Raw genomic sequence first — 19,550 nt, 5'->3', positions numbered from 1 at the left:
TAAAATATATTAGCAACATTAAAAATGTGACTTTTAGATAAACGTGACTTTTTTTTTGTCAAAAATAAAAGATGGTGTATCTCTAGCAGTGAGCCCTGGAGCACAGGATGTTTTATTAATGCACGAGCTATGGTTCAAATCAGAGGCTAATTTTTAATTTCTTTACATCGTTCACTTCTCTCACTCTAGGCCTCAAGCGCTTTGGAGGACTTCTCTCTCTCTCTCTTGTCTTTCCACTCAACCCTCTTGGTCTCTCAGTCTGTTTCATTGCTTCAATTTGCCTTTCCTCTCCCGGTGTCCCTATTGTCTGTCCTTCTTTGGTGACACTATTAAAGTACACATGGTAACGGCACCCTTCTCTCACACACACACACACACACACACACACACACACACACACACACACACACACACACACACACACACACACACACACACACACACACACACACACACACACACACACACACACACACACACACACACACACACACACACACACACACAAGGTTATGGGAACACAAGTCCACCTTTTAGCCAATTGCCTATACTAATCAGGTCAATCTGGACTGACATGTAGCAGCTGACTCCATTCTTGTTAATATAGTAGACCCTTACAATACATATAATCAAACAGAGGGGGGGGGGGGGGGTAAATGGAAAAAGAGAAGTATTGTGTACCAACTTGTACAACACTCAAACAAAAAGAAAGCAAAGGAGGAGCAGGCATTCATTCAATTGCTGTCATATCAAACTCGCTCATATACAGGAGACTGATGTCTCCCTGATGTTTGTTTTTACCTGACAAGTTCATTTTTTATGGAAAGTCCTTCCAGGTATCTCTTGCGTGCATAGAAGTTATGGACATATTTCCTCACAAAGAATCCTCTCCATCTCCGCTGGATCTGTGAGGGATTAAAGCATGGCAGAGCTTTTTTTTAATCACAAGGTGGTTGGGTGATAACTTTCATGCTTCATGATTTACAAACATGAAAATTCAAATGTTTCACACAGAAATTATTAGTCAAGGGGATGTTACTGTCTTCTCATGTCTTAATGTTTCTGCTTTTTTGTTAGTTCCTTTATTTGTTAGCCTTTTTTGCTCTTCCATCATAGAAAAGATGATATTGAAGATGGTATTAACACATGTAAATGGGATAAAACTTATTTAACTATTCATAAACATGCATGTCCTTTTTGTTTCTCCCCCTGGAATGATTGGAGGGGACAGTCCAAGGTGGAATAGACAGCTGTCACAGCTTCATATATTTAACTGTATCAGTCTACATTGATTCTGGAGGCTGCAGATTAGCTAGTACACACACCCAGACACACCAGTGGACCATTTTTAAGCAAGGAGGCGGATGTCCTTCAGACTAATTAGGAGATTAAAACAATGGCAGGTAAAAGAATAATCACACTATGAGAAGAGGGATGAGGAGAGGAGAGAAGGGAGCAGAGGGTAGCGAAAAAAAAAACAACAAAGAGCAAAATGAGAATTAGCATTGATCTGCCAGTCAATAGATAATTTTAAATAAAGTAATTGCCGCCTCCTGAGTTCTTGCTGACCTTTGTTGACTAGTGAAATCAATGCTGTTGAATCTAATACAAGTCCAGGGAGCGCTATGTAAACACTGGTTTCTATTACGACCCTAATACATTATCCTCTGTTAGCCACCATGTCATGATAAAGACAACAGGAGAGGAGAGAGAAAAAAAGAATTGAATCAAAATTGATTCAAAAGAAATGTCACGAGGGGAATCGGAGATGATTGTTTCTCCCTTTCGGTCTCTCTCTCTATCCATTTACACATTTGATAGTTCTTTGGTAAAAGATGGTCTGTGATCACAGTTGTCCTTCATTTACTTTAGCACAGGGTCTTTGCCTCTTTTTCATTTTCACGCACATGAACAAAGAGTATTTTTTTGTCTGCTCAAAGGACCAATCTATCTGCAGAGATTTGAGAGTCTGAGATTGCAGATGATGAGATCACAATGCTGCTAATGGTTTGCATGATATATGATAAATCCTACTGTATCATTAAGTCTTTCAACAGGTGGCATCATAAAATAGACAGGTCCAGGTTCAGCAATTAGTTTTCATTTCAAATAATAAAATGGCATACCTTATTATTTGTAAAGGGTACAGAACAACAGAGTAAAATGCAGACAGCACAGAAAAGTCATGTGGGGATCAAACCACTGAGATGCTATGTTCCCAATACATTTCATGTTCTTTTAAAAATCCTATTGCTTCCTATAGGAAACAGGTTATTTACACAAGGGTAATAAAGGTCTCTAAGTTCAGAAGCTTCCACTTTGCTCTGCATTGTAATATCACCTTTCGTCCTGTGACCTAAAGCAGCTGGGTCAAACACTACTCTAGACTGGATCCATGTCTCTCCTATAATGTGACACAACTTCGTGGTGGTCAGCTTTATATGCTTGGGTTTATATCAAGTTTAAAACTCAAAGCCATAAATGTCAAGGTTTTCAACCAATATGAAAATATTGGAACCAACTGGACTTATGGAAAATGACACACCATCTACAAAACACACTAGTGGATACTTTTTGTTGGCCTATAAAACCCTTTAATGGTTTAGGCAGAATGAAACTGTAAGCCAAAACACTAGGTTATATGGAATTGTAAAAATATAAGGTTTCTGTGCAATGTCCGTGTGTAAAAATGCCGAAGAATAATTCACAACCATGGTGCTATGATTTATAAGTTTCTGTTGAGGGGGAGAAGTGGAACACCCGATGGGTATGAGAACCAAAAAAAAAGATTGTTAATATTTAAAACTGAGCAAGATATAAATGATTGCATTTGTGGGAATGCACTTTTATTCAGAGGCCTTTTTACCAAACACTGTGCAAAAACGGAAGGATTATACATCATAGAAATATATAATTTTAAAAAAGCAGAATAGCATTATCAGATTTTTTTTTTCTTTTGTGTATTATATGTTGCAAATGAAACTGGCAGTGATGTCAACATAATGCCACATGTTAAAATGTAAGTAAAAAGACAGCATGTGTAATGATGTCTGGCCTCAGTGTCTGTTGCCTTTGTGTCTTTCCCAACTTGTGTGTTGTCTGACCCTGTTTTGTTCCTGGTCCCGTCTGAGTGTGTCTTGTGTGTATTTCCAATCAATCTGCCGGTTTGATCCCACCTCACCTGCACACGTGTGATTCTTCCAGCAACAAAGCCACCACTCTTTAGCTTTATTTGTACCTTGGCTCATTCAACCAGACTAGGCCAGATCGTTCAGTCACCTTAAGTGGTAGATACGCAACGGCCCAGTCCTGTCTGCTTAGTTTTTAATGCATTCTGTTTGTTGCCTCAGCACCATTTCTTAGATCTGTTTGCTGTGCCAGAGGTTCACCATTTCCTGCCTGCCTGCCCTGCCGTCTCGTCTGAACCCTGGACCTGTTCATTACTACCTGCTCCATAACTGTAAACCTGGAACTCTTGCTCACCTGCCTGTCTGCTCTCAGGAAATCAAACTACAGAATGCCACTCAACCTGGAATCATCACATGCTCAGAGCACAAATTCACCATTGGTAGAATAAACCTTTTAAATGAACTCCTGCCTCTGTTCTTGTGTTGCACAGATGGAGTCCAGGTAAAATACCTTAACTGTATGTCAGATTAAAGGAATGGTTAAATACGTTTTTTTTCTGCAATGAAATGTTGTGGTGGAGCGCTCACAGGCTGCTATTCATAGGGCCTCCCATTCACAGCGCAGAGCGAAACAGAGTCCCCCCACCACGACACTCCATTTGCTAAAACAAGACACTGTGGTGATATTTACCCTGACCGCCATCTCCTCGTACAAATTCATCTTCATGATAAAATATGCCGCCTGTGAACACAAAGGAAAAGATGGCATTACACCTTGTCTCCCAGCCCTCTGATCTGTCCACAGCAGACATCAAAGATAAAGAGCTCTTTATACATAATACATTGCACAGAGGCAGCACAGATAAGGCCAATGGAGAAGGGAGGGAGGACTGAAGGGGGGCAGCAAAAGAGAGAGAGAAAGCAAGAGAGACAAGAGGAATGGTGAAAAGTCAGGAGAATAGAGGGAAAGAGGGGGAGAGGGAGAGAGACAGAGAGACAGAGAGAGAGTGGTTAGTGGGACTTTGTATCAAGGGGAGGACGATACTCTCTTAATACACCAACGCAGACAAGGGCCAAGAAAATCTATGGTAGTCAAGCAGCGCGCTAATGGAGATGTATGACGGCCAAACGCTCTCCTCTGGATTTCATAATCAATGACAGCACTGCCAGAAGAGACTAACAAAAGGCCTGAGCATATTCAGCAGTGCAGCCCGACAAGCCGGCGCACACCAAAACGTTTCGGCCGACCACTGGGGGCACATTTCAGAAGCAAACTGGAGAGTCGGCCATTAAAAGGAGTTCATATCTCAACATGTCTGTTTTAATAACGACAGGGAGAGAGGGAAGAGAGGAAGGGGCAGACAGAAAAAGACTTGAAAGGAGACTGTAAATTCAGCTTGATGTTTGGAGATGAGGTTTAGTGCATGTCACACTACACATGAGTGAGGGGGAAACAGACAGAGAGAGCGAGAGAGAAAGAGAGAGAAAAGGGATTAGAACAGAATCTCTCAGGGCTAATTCAAAATAGTGCACTGTGGCAATTTTGAGTGATTCAAATTAGTGCTCGTCTGTTTCCAAATGAGACCAAACAGCCTAATTTTAGTCCATATGTGTGTTGTGACACCCCCCACACCTCTCCCATTCTTGAACGCCTCCCAAACAGTGGCTGGCAGTTATGCTTTAACAAACAGTCAATTTACAGGCATGATTAATAGCTTGTTGTGATACGTTTACAAAACTCAATCCAGGGGAAAATTATACGTGAGAGCGCTGGGTATTGGATCCGGTATCAACAATCTGTTCAATTAAGAAGCAGTTGGAGGCAATATGCTAAAAATGGGGCCTTGTTTTACTAAAGCGCACACACACACACATTAGTTTAGTTTAGTAGATACTTATATATACATACATCCTGCTCTCTCTTCCTTTTCCACACACTTTCTATATGCATCCCAGGATTTGCAATATAGATGGAATTCCTTATCACATTGCATCATATTTCCTAAGTGCTAATTTCCCAATGTGTAATGAGTGAATTACATTTCTTAAGGTCAGACGCAGGGACTTAGGAATACAGCAATTGAATTCTAATGCATGCTATCATAACATAATCAATATATCTATAGCCTTTCCAGGCTCTGGCTTACCTTCACCATTTGTCTGAAACGTGCCCTTGCTGTGAAGCCGCGCCATGTCTTCTGTATAATGATTGCTTTCTTGTGCAGATGGCTGTAATAAAGTCATATTGGGGAGATGATTGGATGGATATTTTTCAGTAGTTTAAATGGAGAAAAACACAGAACAAAGTTATCTAGATGCACATGGAGATAAATTAAACAGTGTAGTTCTTCATTTTATCATTTGTAATGCTCAGAACTGAGGCCCAAAAAAAACCAACCAAAAATCTATAAAACTCAAAAATGTTTATATGTTTATAATACAAAAAAGTGATCTCTTTTCTGGGGGGGGGCAATAAAGAAAAGAGTGATTTTCTGTATACAAATGATAGGTTGTAAAGGACTTCAATTAAAAGGTCAGGGAAACAATATGCTTACAAACACACGCTCTCACAAAGACACACACACACACACACACACCATTTCTGCTCCTCCAGGCTTTTCGATCATGTCCGATGAGCCTTTCAACCCCTTAAGTCAGTGGTGCAAATTTGTATTCATCTTCAAACATACTCTAAATGCAAGTCCACTGCGATCCTCCGCCTCCAGTGAGGCCATCAATTTCCAAAAGGCCATTTATATGCCCAGAAAATCAATGCTTATAGTAGGTATAGCACAACCCCGCCGTTGCACTCAGGCAGCTAAAATTGTTGCTAATTATCCACTTAACGCATTGATCAATTAACTAAAGTAATCTGAATTAACCTACTGTCTGGAAGTTTGTCTGCTGACCCTGCAGAATGGTGCTGGGGTCACAGCATTGGAGGAGGCACAGAGATAGAGACATTCATTTCTGTGTGTGTGTGTGTGTGTGTGTGTGTGTGTGTGTGTGTGTGTGTGTGTGTGTGTGGGTGGGTGTGTGTATGCGTGCGTGTGCAAGGGGCACAGAGTGCAAGCGACACTTATTCCTCCAGGCCATTTGCAAAGCTCTTGAAGTGGGATAATTATGGGAGTGAGCAGGTATCAGGGGTTTCCTTAAAATTAACTGAGTCCTGCCTGCATTTTTTTTTCAACTTCCAAAGGAAAAAGCAAATTGTAAACTTGTATATAGAGTATTAAGGCTTGTTAAAAAAATATTATTGTTATTATTATTCTATCGTGTCTGTGGCCCATCTTTTTTCGTTCGTCTCTTTCTATGGTCTTTTTACACAGATGTGTGACCTGAAAACCGTTTTATTGTTGGAATGCTGATTTGAATTGTCTGTGATTTGCATGTTTTTGTTTAGGCACTTTGTGAAGCTACTTCTGAAAGGTGCTATATACACAACAGTAATACTATGATTATATTACATGCACTCACACACGTCATACCTGAGGTAAGCCTGCACTTTGCATGTTCTGAACCAGCTCTGAATCCGGGTGGCCGCCCGGTTCTCCGTCCGCCTGCTCTCCTCGGCTCGGCTGTCGCACACAAGACACGCGACAGTTGAACAGCGCACTCTTTACCTGCCCGCGCCAGCGAAGCTCACGGCCAGACCGTGACGTGCGTCGCTTGCGTTGCACACGGGTTGCTTTGGACTTTCATTATTCAACTACAGTGTTTTATTTTAACTTCGCCGAGGCACCACTGTCGATGCATAAAAGTGACATTGTGAATTCTAACAATAGTATACACCGCGAGCAAGCCAGTAGGCGACAACAGCTAGCATCGAAGCTAACGTTTGCTACAAACATGCCGTGCTAGTTGGCGGCAGGCTACCCGACGAAAGTTGCACGCGCACATTTCAGGTGACGTCATTGTTTGACTTTAACTTTACCTAACAATGCTCGTCTCGACCGAGCAAAACGTACTACGCATACAAAAGACACGCACCTGTTTCTGGAGAAGTATTCCCCTTGGAACTCCTCAGCTTGACTTTTTACATTCAGCAGCGACGCCATGTCCTCTTCGGTCGTGAGTTTACTCGTTGCCGTGGCAACGCAGCTGTCTTCCGGAGACGCGTTCCCTGTCATCTAGGAAACGGGACATTTCTTCAGCACACCACTTCCTCACAAAAAACATTCACTTCACGTGTCAACAGTGGGTTTTGGTTTTAATATGTTGGTTTTATCTTATCTTCAAAACATGTGGATGCTGAGTCATTGACTCTTGTTATCCAAATCTATATTATTATAATGATGATGGTGATGATGATGATTATTATTATTGTTGGTGTCACATGTTATTCTACCAAAAAAATGTCAGCCTGTATTTTGGCCCTCTTCTCCTTCCACATTTTTCAACCAAGAAACTAATTTCAAACGTCAAAACATTCAGTTAAATTAGGACATAACTGTCTTTCTACTATAAACTTAATTATTAAGTCTCATTCATACAGTCCAAAAGCAAAAGAAGAGAGGGAGATGCAGTTTTTATTTGTTTTTAAAACCAATATATTGTTCGTTGTCTTTCAATGTTAAATTTAGTGTACAGCAACAAACCCTTTTTCAGTCTCTAACCCTAACCCTAACTCTAACCCAATTTAAATGAAACAGCATTTAAATGCTTTGAACGTGTAAAATCAAAGAAATTCCAGGAGATGTGACAATACGCAAGTGCAAGCGGTGACCCAATGAACAAGCTCATTCTAATTGTGTGGTCAGTACCCTGCTGTCTGCCTCAGACAAGCCTCAGAAATCGTGCTTGTCTCGGTCCGGTTTTGTATTTTCATATTAGTTCAAGTTACTCAGTCTCTCGCCTCTTTTTCCATTATAATTAATAAATGGGATTCTGAAAGGATTCACTATCTGTTATATGCGATGAGATCCCAAATCACAGGACTGTGTGTCCCTTTGATCTTTTGATCATTGCATCAAGAGGGATGACATCATATCCCCTAAAGAGAAAAACAAATCTATTTTAAAATGTACAGAATGATAGACTTAACATGCTTAAGCACTGGCTCAGCATATGCAACTTTATAGAGGGCTAAAAGTTGTACAAAATAACTTTTCTTTAGCATTTATCAGTATTCGTGATAAATCATGAACACAAAAGCCAATTTATAACAAAGAAAGAGCTGTCTGTGTCTTTATAAGTTAAGATGGATTTGTTGCAAGAAATGTCATTTTGTTTATTTTGGCCTCTCTTCTTCCTCCATCACGGCACTCGACGTATAGTGAAGCAGGAATATGGTGCAAATAGTAGAAGGTTAGGAGAGAGAAAAAAAATCCCAGAATAGACACTTTAAAAATGCCTGCTCTCTGGATGCAGATTGTGGATCTGTGTATTGATCTGCCAGCTGCCTCCCTTCTTACGTCCATCCCTCCATCTCTTCTCCCCCTCACCTGACGTTATCACCCTTCATCGTACAGTTATCAGTTTATTTCTCCCCACTCTTCCTTCCCCATGTCCCCTCGTCTTCACTCTTCTAGTCCACGTCAGCCATATTTACCTGTCAAAATGATCACCTCAGCAGGGTGTGTGTGTGTGTGTGTGTGCGCGCGCGCGTTCACTTTTGTATCCGTGCAAGAAAATATATCTGTCAAGCCAATGGTCGGAGGAAAGGACTGTCTGTATTATAGATTACTCCCTCGAGACAGGAAAAGGACAAATAGCGAAAGTGAATGAGTGTTTCCATGTGTGTGTATCTGTCTCCAATGTTCTTTCATGTCCGTGCGCAGGTATGCCTGCTTCTCTGTAAACCACTGTGCTTGTGGAGCATCTTATTTTGTCTCTCTGTCTTTCTCGGAGGCCAATTTGCCGTCTGAGGGCCACCACAGTTGTGAAGAGCAGTAGGCAGACGTCCTCGGCAGAGTAATGGCTGGAGGGGTGAACCCATGGTGGCTCAGCCCATCCATCGAGGGGGCAGCAGGAGAGAGGCCACCCCGGTAATTACTGCAGAAATGTTGTTGTGACAGGGCCGCGTGTGAGTGAGAGATAGAGAGACAGAGAGATTCTTAGGGAAGTGTTGTTTTTTGACAAGACTGCGAGGACGGCTCGAAGCCATTCGTCCTGCCACAACACTGATTAGGTGACACCAGGTGTGTATCTGTGAGGGAACAACACGGAGAGGAGAGGGAGAGCACTTCATGAAAAGACCCGCTGTTTGCACTCTGTCTAATGACCCACTTCTAGACCCAGCCAGACCATCGTCTTCATCTCCACGTCCCTCTACACTTGTAATACACTCCTCCATCAAAGCAGTTCTTCTGATATCGTCCCCCTCACTTACTTGTCCCTCTTTGCTCCACTTCTGCTCCTCTTTTTCTTTCTTTTCTTTCCCATCCCCTTTTCAGTCAAAATATGTTTTGTTGCTCGGTGAGGCAATGATTCCTTACCCAGCATCATTCGTGAATACTCTCTCTCTCTCTTTCTTTCTCTCTCTCTTTCACTTTCTCTCTCGCTCCCTCTCTCTGTCTGCCTCGCTCCATCTCTCCATATGGGGCATGTCATTTAACATGCTTCCAGTCACCTCGCACAGTCAGGAAGCTCATCCAACCAGTCATTCTCAATGCCCATTGTTCCTAAATGAGGGCCATATGCGCTGTGGCCAGCACTGGTCATGAAGACACATGCACACACATGCCAGTGGTGAAACCTGTGTGTGTGTGTGTGTGTGTGTGTGTGTGTGTGTGTTCTCTGCACCATGCATGTGTATGAACAATTATTGTGTGTGTCGTTTTATGAGTGATTATATGTTAGTGTCTGTGTCTAGTGTATGTGGGCCTGTATGTGTGTGTGTGTGTGTGTGTGTGTGTGTGTGTGTGTGTGTGTGTGCGTGCGTGCGTGCGTGTGTGCGTGTGCGTGCGTGCTCCTTCAGCCACAGAATGGTGCGGCGGATGGAATGTGTGTTTCTCGGCAGGGCCAGTTCGGCCATTATTATTAAACATCTGTCCGCAGCACATTAATTCCCCCAGTCTGACGCATCCCTCTTTGCCCAGGGATCGCTTAATTGAAATCCATAATGACTCTTTCTTCTCTTCTCTACCACACTGAGCAAAGTGAAGCAGGAAAATGTGTTTTGGACAAAAAAAGGAGGTTTGAACCATCTGTTGTCAAATAACTCTCTTAGTCACTGTCATACCTTTTAATAGCATGATACACATTGGAGATATATTAAATGAACACATTACATTCCACTAATAAACAAAGTAAATGTGTTCAATTATTTTCTTTTAAATATAGATGAATTTGATCCAAAACTTAATAAAATGTACATAAATTAGGAAATTAATCAATTTAAATCAAAATTACATCTACAATTAAGATTATTACGTATTGATTTACCTTGTCCTTAGCCCATAGATCAGATTTTAATATTATCACATTTTAAATGTTTGCAAAGAATTCTGTTCCCATTCAAAATGGCTGTATGTACTTTTTTATTTACTTTGTCTTTTAATGTCACTATGCCAATAATATGCCAATTTACATTCCTATCCCAGTAACTAACCGTATATATTTTATAATGGTTGGATAATTTTGTCTTAAAAAAGTGTACAAATTAGATATTTTATTTGTATTCTCTGTTTTTTCATAATTTTAAAGTGTTGTAAGTCAACAGTTAAATATCTGTCCCCAAAACAACTCCACTTAAAGGCAAGACATATGAGTCAATAGATAGCATTATGTTAAGTATGTCCAGAAGAAATGCTCATTTTAAACTTTACAACATGCAGGGACAAAGACAAAGAAGGGTTGCACAATGTTTGTTATTCTAAAATGAGTTGAGTGTCTGCTGAAACGGTTTAATTAACTCTTTCTATTCATTACAAGAGATGTTTTCATTTCTTTTGAGACAGTTAAAATTCCCCACCAGACACACATAAAAGCAACTCTAATATAAGTTGATGTCATGTGTGTGACTCTAAAATGTAAGAGACATTATGGGATAGAACCAGAACACGACGCTAATGTAGACCTCAGAGTGGCCTGGGGGGTAGCCCTGGTCTTTTTACCCAAACTATGCATATTGCTCCTTCATACTTCCAACCTGGGGCTGCAGTTACTTTTTACAGTGGCAATGCTCTTGAACCAATTTGAAGCCATCTCCGTTTCCCTCTCCATCCCATCCCCTCCCTGCCACCTTTCCTCATTCCCCACCCTAATATCCTACTAATGGATAAAAACTATGATTGTGGTGTTAGAGGAGAAATATCATACCTTTATTAGCTCACCTATACCCAGAGAGAGAGAGAGAGAGAGAGAGAGAGAGAGAGAGAGAAAGAAATGAATTGAGCATTGTGTAAAATAGTTTAATGCAGGGGTGGTTCATCATTATTTGTGGCGGATTGCGTGCAGACAGGGGTGATCCATTAGTGTGGTCGTTTCCATCTGTGTATGCGTGTCTCAGTGTGTGTGTCTGTGTGTGTGTGTGTGTGCGCGCACACGCATTTGGGTATGTGTGTATGTATGTCCCACCCAGAAGGACATTCGCTGCTGCCGGCCCCACTGTCACAATGAGAGATTCATCACCACACACACACACACACACACACACACACACACACACATACACACACACGCACACAGAGGCTACAGTACACATGTGGCATCATTGTTCCATCATTACTCCTTTCATTCTTCTTCTCAATAATTTGTCATTTTGCTGTCTGTGTTGACATACGCATGCACACAGATTCATTTGTGGCAGAATGTTTTCTGTGCAGACAGTCGAGGCAAGGATTACAAACCTAATTTGGATTTGAAAAAAAATGTAATTGTAATAATGCTAAAACGGGAATCTATATTTAATCAAATTATAACAGCTCCAATCTCCATCTCAATCTCAAAACCTACACTCACAAATTGTGTGACCCTAACCCAACACAACCCAAAGACATACTTAGGATCTTTTCCTGTTTTTCGCACAGTATCCCCTCAAAAGTACATGCAAATCAGCTCCAAAATACAGAGTGATTTTCAGTGTGCAACTTTGCTCAATAACATGTATTACTACAAGGATAGTGTGTATCAATAGCAAATGCCTAGTGAATGTGGCTGAAAAAGTTTGTCTCTTGTATTTTGGGGTAATGATTTTTTTAAATAATAATGTTTTCTTTACATAAAGTTGGGGGAAAAGACAACATAACAGCAAACAAAGGGGAGAAGAAGAGAATAGTAAAGGGAGATATTTTTAGTTGCATGATTGCCACATCACATGGCCATTCCATTAACCCGACACACCCACACCGACAATCACATTCCCCTTTCAAAATAAGACCCTCAGTAGTTTAATGGAATGTAGATTTTTTTTCTCTCTCCATGGACTCAATATTGCATGGGGAAAATAAATCATCCAGTGCATAGTCTGATCATGGCAGGGAGCAGGAATGCTTCTGAGGATTTTCCATCTTCTGTGTCTCTGTAGCACTTCACCACTTACACTTCAGTTGTTCTTTTCATCTGCCCCACACCCAGCTGCTAATATGTGCCTCTCTTGCTCTCTTGTTCTGATTCCTGTCTGTCTTTTGTGAGCTCTGTCTGGTTTGCATTGCACCCAAGCGTCATCTTTGTCTGTCCAGGCTTTTGAACGCTTTGCACCATCTCTCTCTCTTTTTCATTGAAAGACAAACCTCTGCCTTTTTGTTTCTCTTGGGACAGTCCTCCTGTAGCAAACAACAACAAATATTGTCTCTGCAAGTAGCTTATTACGACCCATAGTTATATTTCATTTCTAGGCGACCTCTAGTGACCACAGTAGTCATGAGGGGTGACGTACATGTTTTATATTTCTATCACTTATGGCACAAATGACAGACCATATCATGTTAACAGTGATAGCAACAACCTCTATGACAAGGCTTACGGGAGTCTCAAACGTGGATCTGAAGGTCATATCTTTTGACAATCATCACATGATCTCCATACACAAGAGAAAGTCCAGTTGAGAACTGTATTCAGCTCTCCAGTGAACAATAGATCTCTCTTTTTTCCTGTCATTCCTGGAGCTCAACTTTGCACAAACCGCCCAGTTGTTTTGGCAGCAATCATGACATTCTGAACACATACACACACACACACACGTTCATGTGTCTAGTATAACAAACCTTTAGCATGTTTTTGTACTGTGTGATTCCTGTAGACCACAGGACCCAGTCCATTTCTCTCTGCTCCCAGCTAATTGGACTGTGCGAGAGAGGTGGCCAGGCCTGACAGTGAGTGTGTGAGCACACGGGAGTGTGTCAGATGTCCTTTGGCATGCCTCAGAGAACTAATCATAACCACACTGCAGAGATTAATGAAGTCAAGAGCAATCAGCCCTGACACACAAACAGGGACACACACACATGCACACACACTCACATACATGCACGCACACAGGAAAGTATACTGGCTCAGAAACATTGGACCTTGTTTATTTGAGGCAGTGACATGTGGGATGACTCAATGATGATGATGATCTTCTTGTGCGAACATCTGTACCTACATATGTTGCTATTGTCAAAGTTAATTTTTTCATGCTTCTTAACTTGTCTGGAGTTGTTTTTTTCCCCTCTGAATTGAATACATATTATTCTATGTGCGGAAATACAGAGGATTTTTTCCATGTCTACAGTAAACAGTATAGTGCTGGAACAATACTGGATTGAGGGATTTCTGATGAAATATGAAAGCAGATTGTTTTCTATTATTATATATTTAATATAATACTAACGCACAATAGATGGAGGATGGTTGCGGAGGTAAACAGTAGTTCAACAGTCGGAAGCTTTCACCTTCTTTAATGGTTGCTGGCTCTGCTCTTTTTACTGGACTGGATCTCCCTTCCAAGCAAGATCAATCAGGGGTCTGCCCAACAGCAAAAAGTTGAGAGTGTAACACCCACAGCCAGAGGCCACCCAGCCACGTGAACCACCTGACATCATTTTTAAGTCTGGCCCTCAGGCAGGCTGTAATGACGATGGACTTATCTAGCTGGGGGGCGCACCTGCCTTTGGGCCAGCAAGCTCCCCAGGCACTGAATCTCCCCCCACCCAATTATACACTTTTTAGGGGTCTGCCACGAGTCCTGCCTTGGGGACCCCAGGACTGCAGCCACCATCTGCAGATGCTGCTCCCAGTTGTCATGCACAATGATGACATCATCTAGATAGGCTGCACAAAAAGCCTTTTGGTCTATTCAAAAACTGCCTCTGCATCCCGCAGAGAAGGCCATGCAGGATTCTCTCTCAGTGCCCAGGCTTGGAGTTTCCCGCAGCAAGGCGAGGGACTCTGGCGCTCACCATAGTGGAGTCTTGTCCCACTAAGACCGTTTTGACTGTGTTTTGGCAGTTACAGGAGCAGTAAGAGAGTTGCACTCCCCAATGGGATTATCAAACACACTGATCACCACTATAAATTAACTTCGAAGTTACTTGTTTCTGGGTCCAGTGGGTGCACCAACGACGTCGATGGTCAAAGGAAAACAGATAAATAGACATATACAGTAATTACAAACTGACAGCACCATGCCAGCCTCTTTTGCCTCCCAATCCAGACTGATACCAAACCCACACCCGACTGCCACAACAACCACTCTCCCTTTTTTCTTTCTGAATTATCTTGTAATCGCTTGGCTCTTATCCGACCAGAATGAGAGCGAGAAAAGAGAGAGAGAGAAGGAGGGGGGCAAAAGGTACATTACAACTCTCCGTTTCAGAGCAGGGGGGCTTTCAGCTCCTCATAAAGACCTTGACCTTTGGCCCTTATGGGCCTCTGTGCATGATTCATGGGCTACAGGGGCCCCTCATCCCATTTATCTGTTTGTGGTGTGAGTGGGGGCGTGACTGGTGTGTGCACACGTGGAGGTTCACCTCTTGTGTTTCAAGTTAAGTGTTCATCTAATGTTTGTATGTGTAGATGGTGCAGCCAGATTCAGTTGTGCAATGTGTGGCTGTGGTGCCTGACATGGTCATGACCTCACAAATGAATGTGCGGAGATTATAATAAATAATCTCAGTGCCTGCAGTAAAGGGGCAGATGTAAATATTGTGATCTGTGGATATTATAATATTGTGTGATTATGTTTATGTGCCTGTGAACATAATTTGGCAGTTTATATATATATATATATATATATATATATATATATATATATATATATATATATATATATATATATATGTTTTCAATGTTTGTCAAATAAGACAAAATGCTTGTACAAACTCTGTGCTTGACTCGGACTATGCTTCTGAATGTGAGGTAGTTACTGGTAGTAGTTAGTGACCACACTATAACATGCATCAACACACTTGCATTTGTGGTTCATTGTGTGTGTCCAAGGAACTCTGGCTGGGTTTAGCCTTTTGGCCATTATCCCCCCCACACACAATTGCGATTTCTCCTGATTGGACTATTACCTCAAAATGTTTTCGTAAAGTATATTAGGTAGATGTAAAAGGGAGTTTCCTGGATTTCTAATAATGAAATCATTATTTGGTTTACAATTTGGTTTGCAGGAAAGGTAGTTTATAAAAATGAAGATCAACCCCCCCCCCCCACCTAAAAAATAAATAAATACAAAATCTGGACACAATGTAATCAGATTTTTCAGTTACAGAGTTCATATAGTCCATTACACCCTCACCATGCCCACTCACACACAAACGACCCATTCATCACAGGACCAATCTAACTTTCAAATCAACAGAAATCAGGCCTGGCCACAGGTGACTGGCCTGGCCAAATAGCCTTTCACCGCTTGTGTGTGTGTGTGTGTGTGTATGTGTGTGTGTGTGTGTGTGTGTGTGTTTTGCTGTGGGTCAAAGATTTAGATAGAGGGCAGGGGTTTCTAACATTGAAGCTCCTGTCTGACTGCTCTTTGCAAAGTAGCATTTCTTCTTTCTGTTCACATATTACTTTACTCATCGTGTGTGTGTGTGTGTGGGGGGGGGGGGGGGGGGGGTATACCAAGGACTTCCTGGTAAGAAGTAAAAGCTTTTGGATTATCCTGATCAAATTAAGTAAAGTAAAATTGTCAGTAGCTAAAAATGTGTCTCAAACAGACAATGTAACATACAGCAGCAGTCGATAATTAAAAGCAGAGACATGTAAACAAAATGGAGAATGGATTGTCAACGCAGTAATATGATTGTATAACAACAAAAGCAGTGGAAACTGCAGCAAGATAACCAGACAAAGACAGCTGCGCTAGACAGAGCAGAAACCAAGCAGTTGGTCCAAAGGCAAACAGTACGTCATTTACAGGCATTACAGGCATTACCACACCAACTGATAGCAGAGAGAATGTATAAACCTGCTGGTGATGGGCTTCTGTCGTCACATGTCAGAGGCAGCAGCAAAGGTCACTGAGCACTGAGGAAGTATGGGGCTTTTAGGGAGGAGGAAAACACTAAATACTCCTAATCCCCCGTTTATTTGCCGCTTGGATGGTTAAAAGCTACTCTCAGCCTCATAAAATTAAAACCAAGTGTGCACCGAACTGTGGAGAAGAGGCCTGGATACAGAAGACGAGCGTGAAAGGAAGGGAAGAGGAAAAGACTTAGATGATGAGGCGAGGAAGATAGTGAGATATACAGTAGAGAGGCGGAAAGAGGGAGGTGGGGAAAGAGTGCAAAGAAGAGAGGGGGATTGAGAAGCGCTGATGTGCAGCTCAAAAACATTCTTTAGCAGAATGAGCTGTCACCTGTACCTCCTTTCCTTGGCGATCTATGGTTCACACCGGCTGCCTTTGATTAATACATCCCGCCTAAATCATCGAAAGTTCCCCTTTCCTTCTTACCCATAAAATGCAATACACAACACAAATCAGCCCTTTAAACAGTGAAGCCGGATAACAATCGGAAAATAATGCATCTTACCTGGGCCTTCTCGATAAATTGTTCCTTATAACACCCTCCCTTAAACCAAAATCAATTCATCCGCTTCCAATTTTTATTAAAATCCCCAGTAATAAATCTTCCCCCCAATGTTTGTTCATCTGTTTTTTGATACATTTATATCACTTTCAGTTCTGCTCCAGTGTTTCCCCTGCCTCAACAGCGTAAAATGGGAAAATCTATTTGGGGCCAATAGAATAGTTAAAGGGGTGTTATGGGTGCCTGTTCTTGTGGTGAAAATGGGTGTCAATTCGTGAGTGTGTGTGTGTGTGTGTGTGTGTTGTGTGTGTGTGTGTGTGTGTGTGTGTGTGCGTGTGTCTTTGAGTGTAAATGGAATCAATAAATGTGGCAGTGTGGTGAGTAGATAGCAGGCTTCCCCTTGCCTTTCTGATTAACCCACACCACTGAAAACCTGACAGCAATATAACAATATTAGTGTGTGTGTGTGTGTGTGTGTGTGTGTGTGTGTGTGTCCAAAGTCCATTTGAAACTGCCTTTGTCTATTCATGAAACCTTCAGGGTCCATACACGAGTCCAGCCATGTGTACAGGTATGAGTGTGGCTGCTGTAGCAGTATTGAACTTATGTACGTACATGTCTGTCTCTGTGTGTGTGAGGTGTGTGTGTGTTAAGGGGCTCCTCCTTGTAGCAGCACCTTCCATTTTCCTTCTTCATGTTTTAATGTTTTTAGTGGCATCGCTTCTCAAACTGCACTTTGATGACATAAAACAAGGCCCAACAGCCTGCTTGAATTCAATCAAGGCGCACCACATTACACACTCATAGATATCAGTCCCCTAAATATGCCTGATTTCACTCAGTAAAATCCATGCCTGGGAAATACATTTCAGTGAAATTGTCCAAAAAGTAAAAGAAAAAGAAAAAGACCTTGCAATGTTTAATGAGGTGAAAAAAAAATTCTTGGATGTGCCCTTTTTGATCGGATCCGCGCCAAAATGAAATGGGTTCTTTCTTGGCCTATCCCATCCTTCCACCAGAAATCCATTCAGGAGTTTTTGCGCAATCCTGCTGACAAACAAACAAACAAACAGACAGACAGGGGTGAAAACATAAACTCCTGGGCGGATGGCAGCTCCTTGACAGGACATTGGCATCAAAAGAAACTTTTCTGTTACAATTATTCATAAGCGTCAGCAGTCGAAAGAAAAGTCAAACAAAAAAGTACTTGTGATACGTGATTATTTATTTATATTTGTTTATTTAGCCATTATTGTCATGCAGAAAAGCAATGCAACAGGCTCCATTGCCCAGAAGGTTGTCTGATCTGAATAATCTATCGTGAAATCCAATAAGAGCAGGCAACAACTAAACTTAAGGAAAACCTTCATCTCATTTATCGTGATGACTCTAGTGTATAATTTTGTCTTGATCGCAGCTCATGAACCTGTCAAAGTTGCAGGGATTCAAAAACAGAATTTATCGTCTATCGACCTTTTAAGTCCCGTGGTACAGGCCTCCTGATTGTTCCACAGGTTAAACTAAAGTTGGTGAAACTGCATTTAGTTTATTTGGTCCCAGGTGCTGAATACTCCAAACACTTTTCATACATATCTACATATCTATAAGCAGTCGGTTCACCTGCATGGCTGATGTGATCAGCTTTCTCATTTGATTGAATCGATTGATAGCTTATTTCTGAGACGTATTTCTTCGGAATGAAGAATAAAAACTCGTTTTGCCTCCTTGTCCGCTGTCCAGCTTTTTATTAGATATGTCTTTATTCATTTGACCTAATTCTAATCACAATCTATCTGTTCGTGGCAGGGTTATATTGGACCATGTCAGACTTCAGAGAGCAGAATACAATAGGAATACAATACAACAAGCCTCATCACCCAGTATTGTCTCATTTGTTGGGTGATCAATGAATGCTTTACAGAGTGCTGGGTCCGTCAGCGCTCAGGAACGAAGGGATGTGTTGTGATTTATTCTAGGTGTTAAAAAATAATTTGTTTGGATTGATTAACGTTAATTAATTATGCTAATTGAGAAGGATGAAAACAGATGTCGAAAGTGCCCTTCTACTCATCCCTCGGTAAAACTGGCCCTTTAATTACAGATTGGCTGTGGCTTTAATGCACGCTTATGTTTATACATAGTACACATGCCACAACTTCACATACATGCGCCCTCACTATGACACAAGCTTATATACTCACACTGACATAAAAAGAGATGTAGATAATCATAAATAACATCATGCTATTATTTCAATATGAATGCCACCTAAAGTCTCAAGTGAGAGAAGGTTACAGGCTAAAAAGATTTCGAATGAGCAGACAACTGCTGCTTTTGGGTCCTTTTTCTTCTTTTTCTGTGATTTTACTGACTTTGGTATTACAGTACACATGACGTAGCCCTGCACTCTTCAGATAAATTTATTTTTAGAGTGAATATATTTTTATTAAATGTATTTTACCTTGATTTTCTTTAAAGGCCCTGTGTTTGTAGGATTGTAACATTTCATTCGCTTTGACAAATC

General features: G+C 41.4%; 1 protein-coding gene and 1 long non-coding RNA gene across 5 annotated transcripts in view; one reads left to right on the top strand and one right to left on the bottom strand.

Moving 5' to 3' along the window:
- spata17 (spermatogenesis associated 17) overlaps positions 1-8,021 on the bottom strand; it is a 36,576-nt gene extending 28,555 nt beyond the window's left edge. For 3 of the 4 annotated variants that reach the window (XM_035628726.2, XM_035628728.2, XM_035628727.2), the window contains exons 1-6: positions 7,892-8,021; positions 7,119-7,258; positions 6,617-6,706; positions 5,276-5,357; positions 3,820-3,870; positions 802-905 (exon numbers count right to left, since the gene is read on the bottom strand). In XM_035628726.2, coding sequence (XP_035484619.1) covers positions 802-905; positions 3,820-3,870; positions 5,276-5,357; positions 6,617-6,706; positions 7,119-7,258 — 467 coding nt within the window. In that variant the 5' untranslated portion in view covers positions 7,892-8,021. The remainder of the gene's footprint in view (positions 1-801; positions 906-3,819; positions 3,871-5,275; positions 5,358-6,616; positions 6,707-7,118; positions 7,259-7,891) is intronic. The other variant, XM_035628729.2, reaches the window with a different exon arrangement.
- A 183-nt stretch (positions 8,022-8,204) lies between these two features.
- On the top strand, positions 8,205-10,135 carry LOC118302289. Its single transcript, XR_004790497.2, has 2 exons — positions 8,205-8,435; positions 8,979-10,135. It is a non-coding gene; the product is annotated as an uncharacterized LOC118302289 (long non-coding RNA).
- Positions 10,136-19,550: the final 9,415 nt, after the last annotated feature.

This window comes from Scophthalmus maximus, chromosome 4 (genome assembly GCF_022379125.1).
Source record: "Scophthalmus maximus strain ysfricsl-2021 chromosome 4, ASM2237912v1, whole genome shotgun sequence".
Taxonomy (NCBI): Eukaryota; Metazoa; Chordata; class Actinopteri; order Pleuronectiformes; family Scophthalmidae; genus Scophthalmus; species Scophthalmus maximus.
The sequence above is the reverse complement of the archived record's forward strand: the minus strand, read 5'-3'. Positions and strand labels throughout refer to the sequence as shown.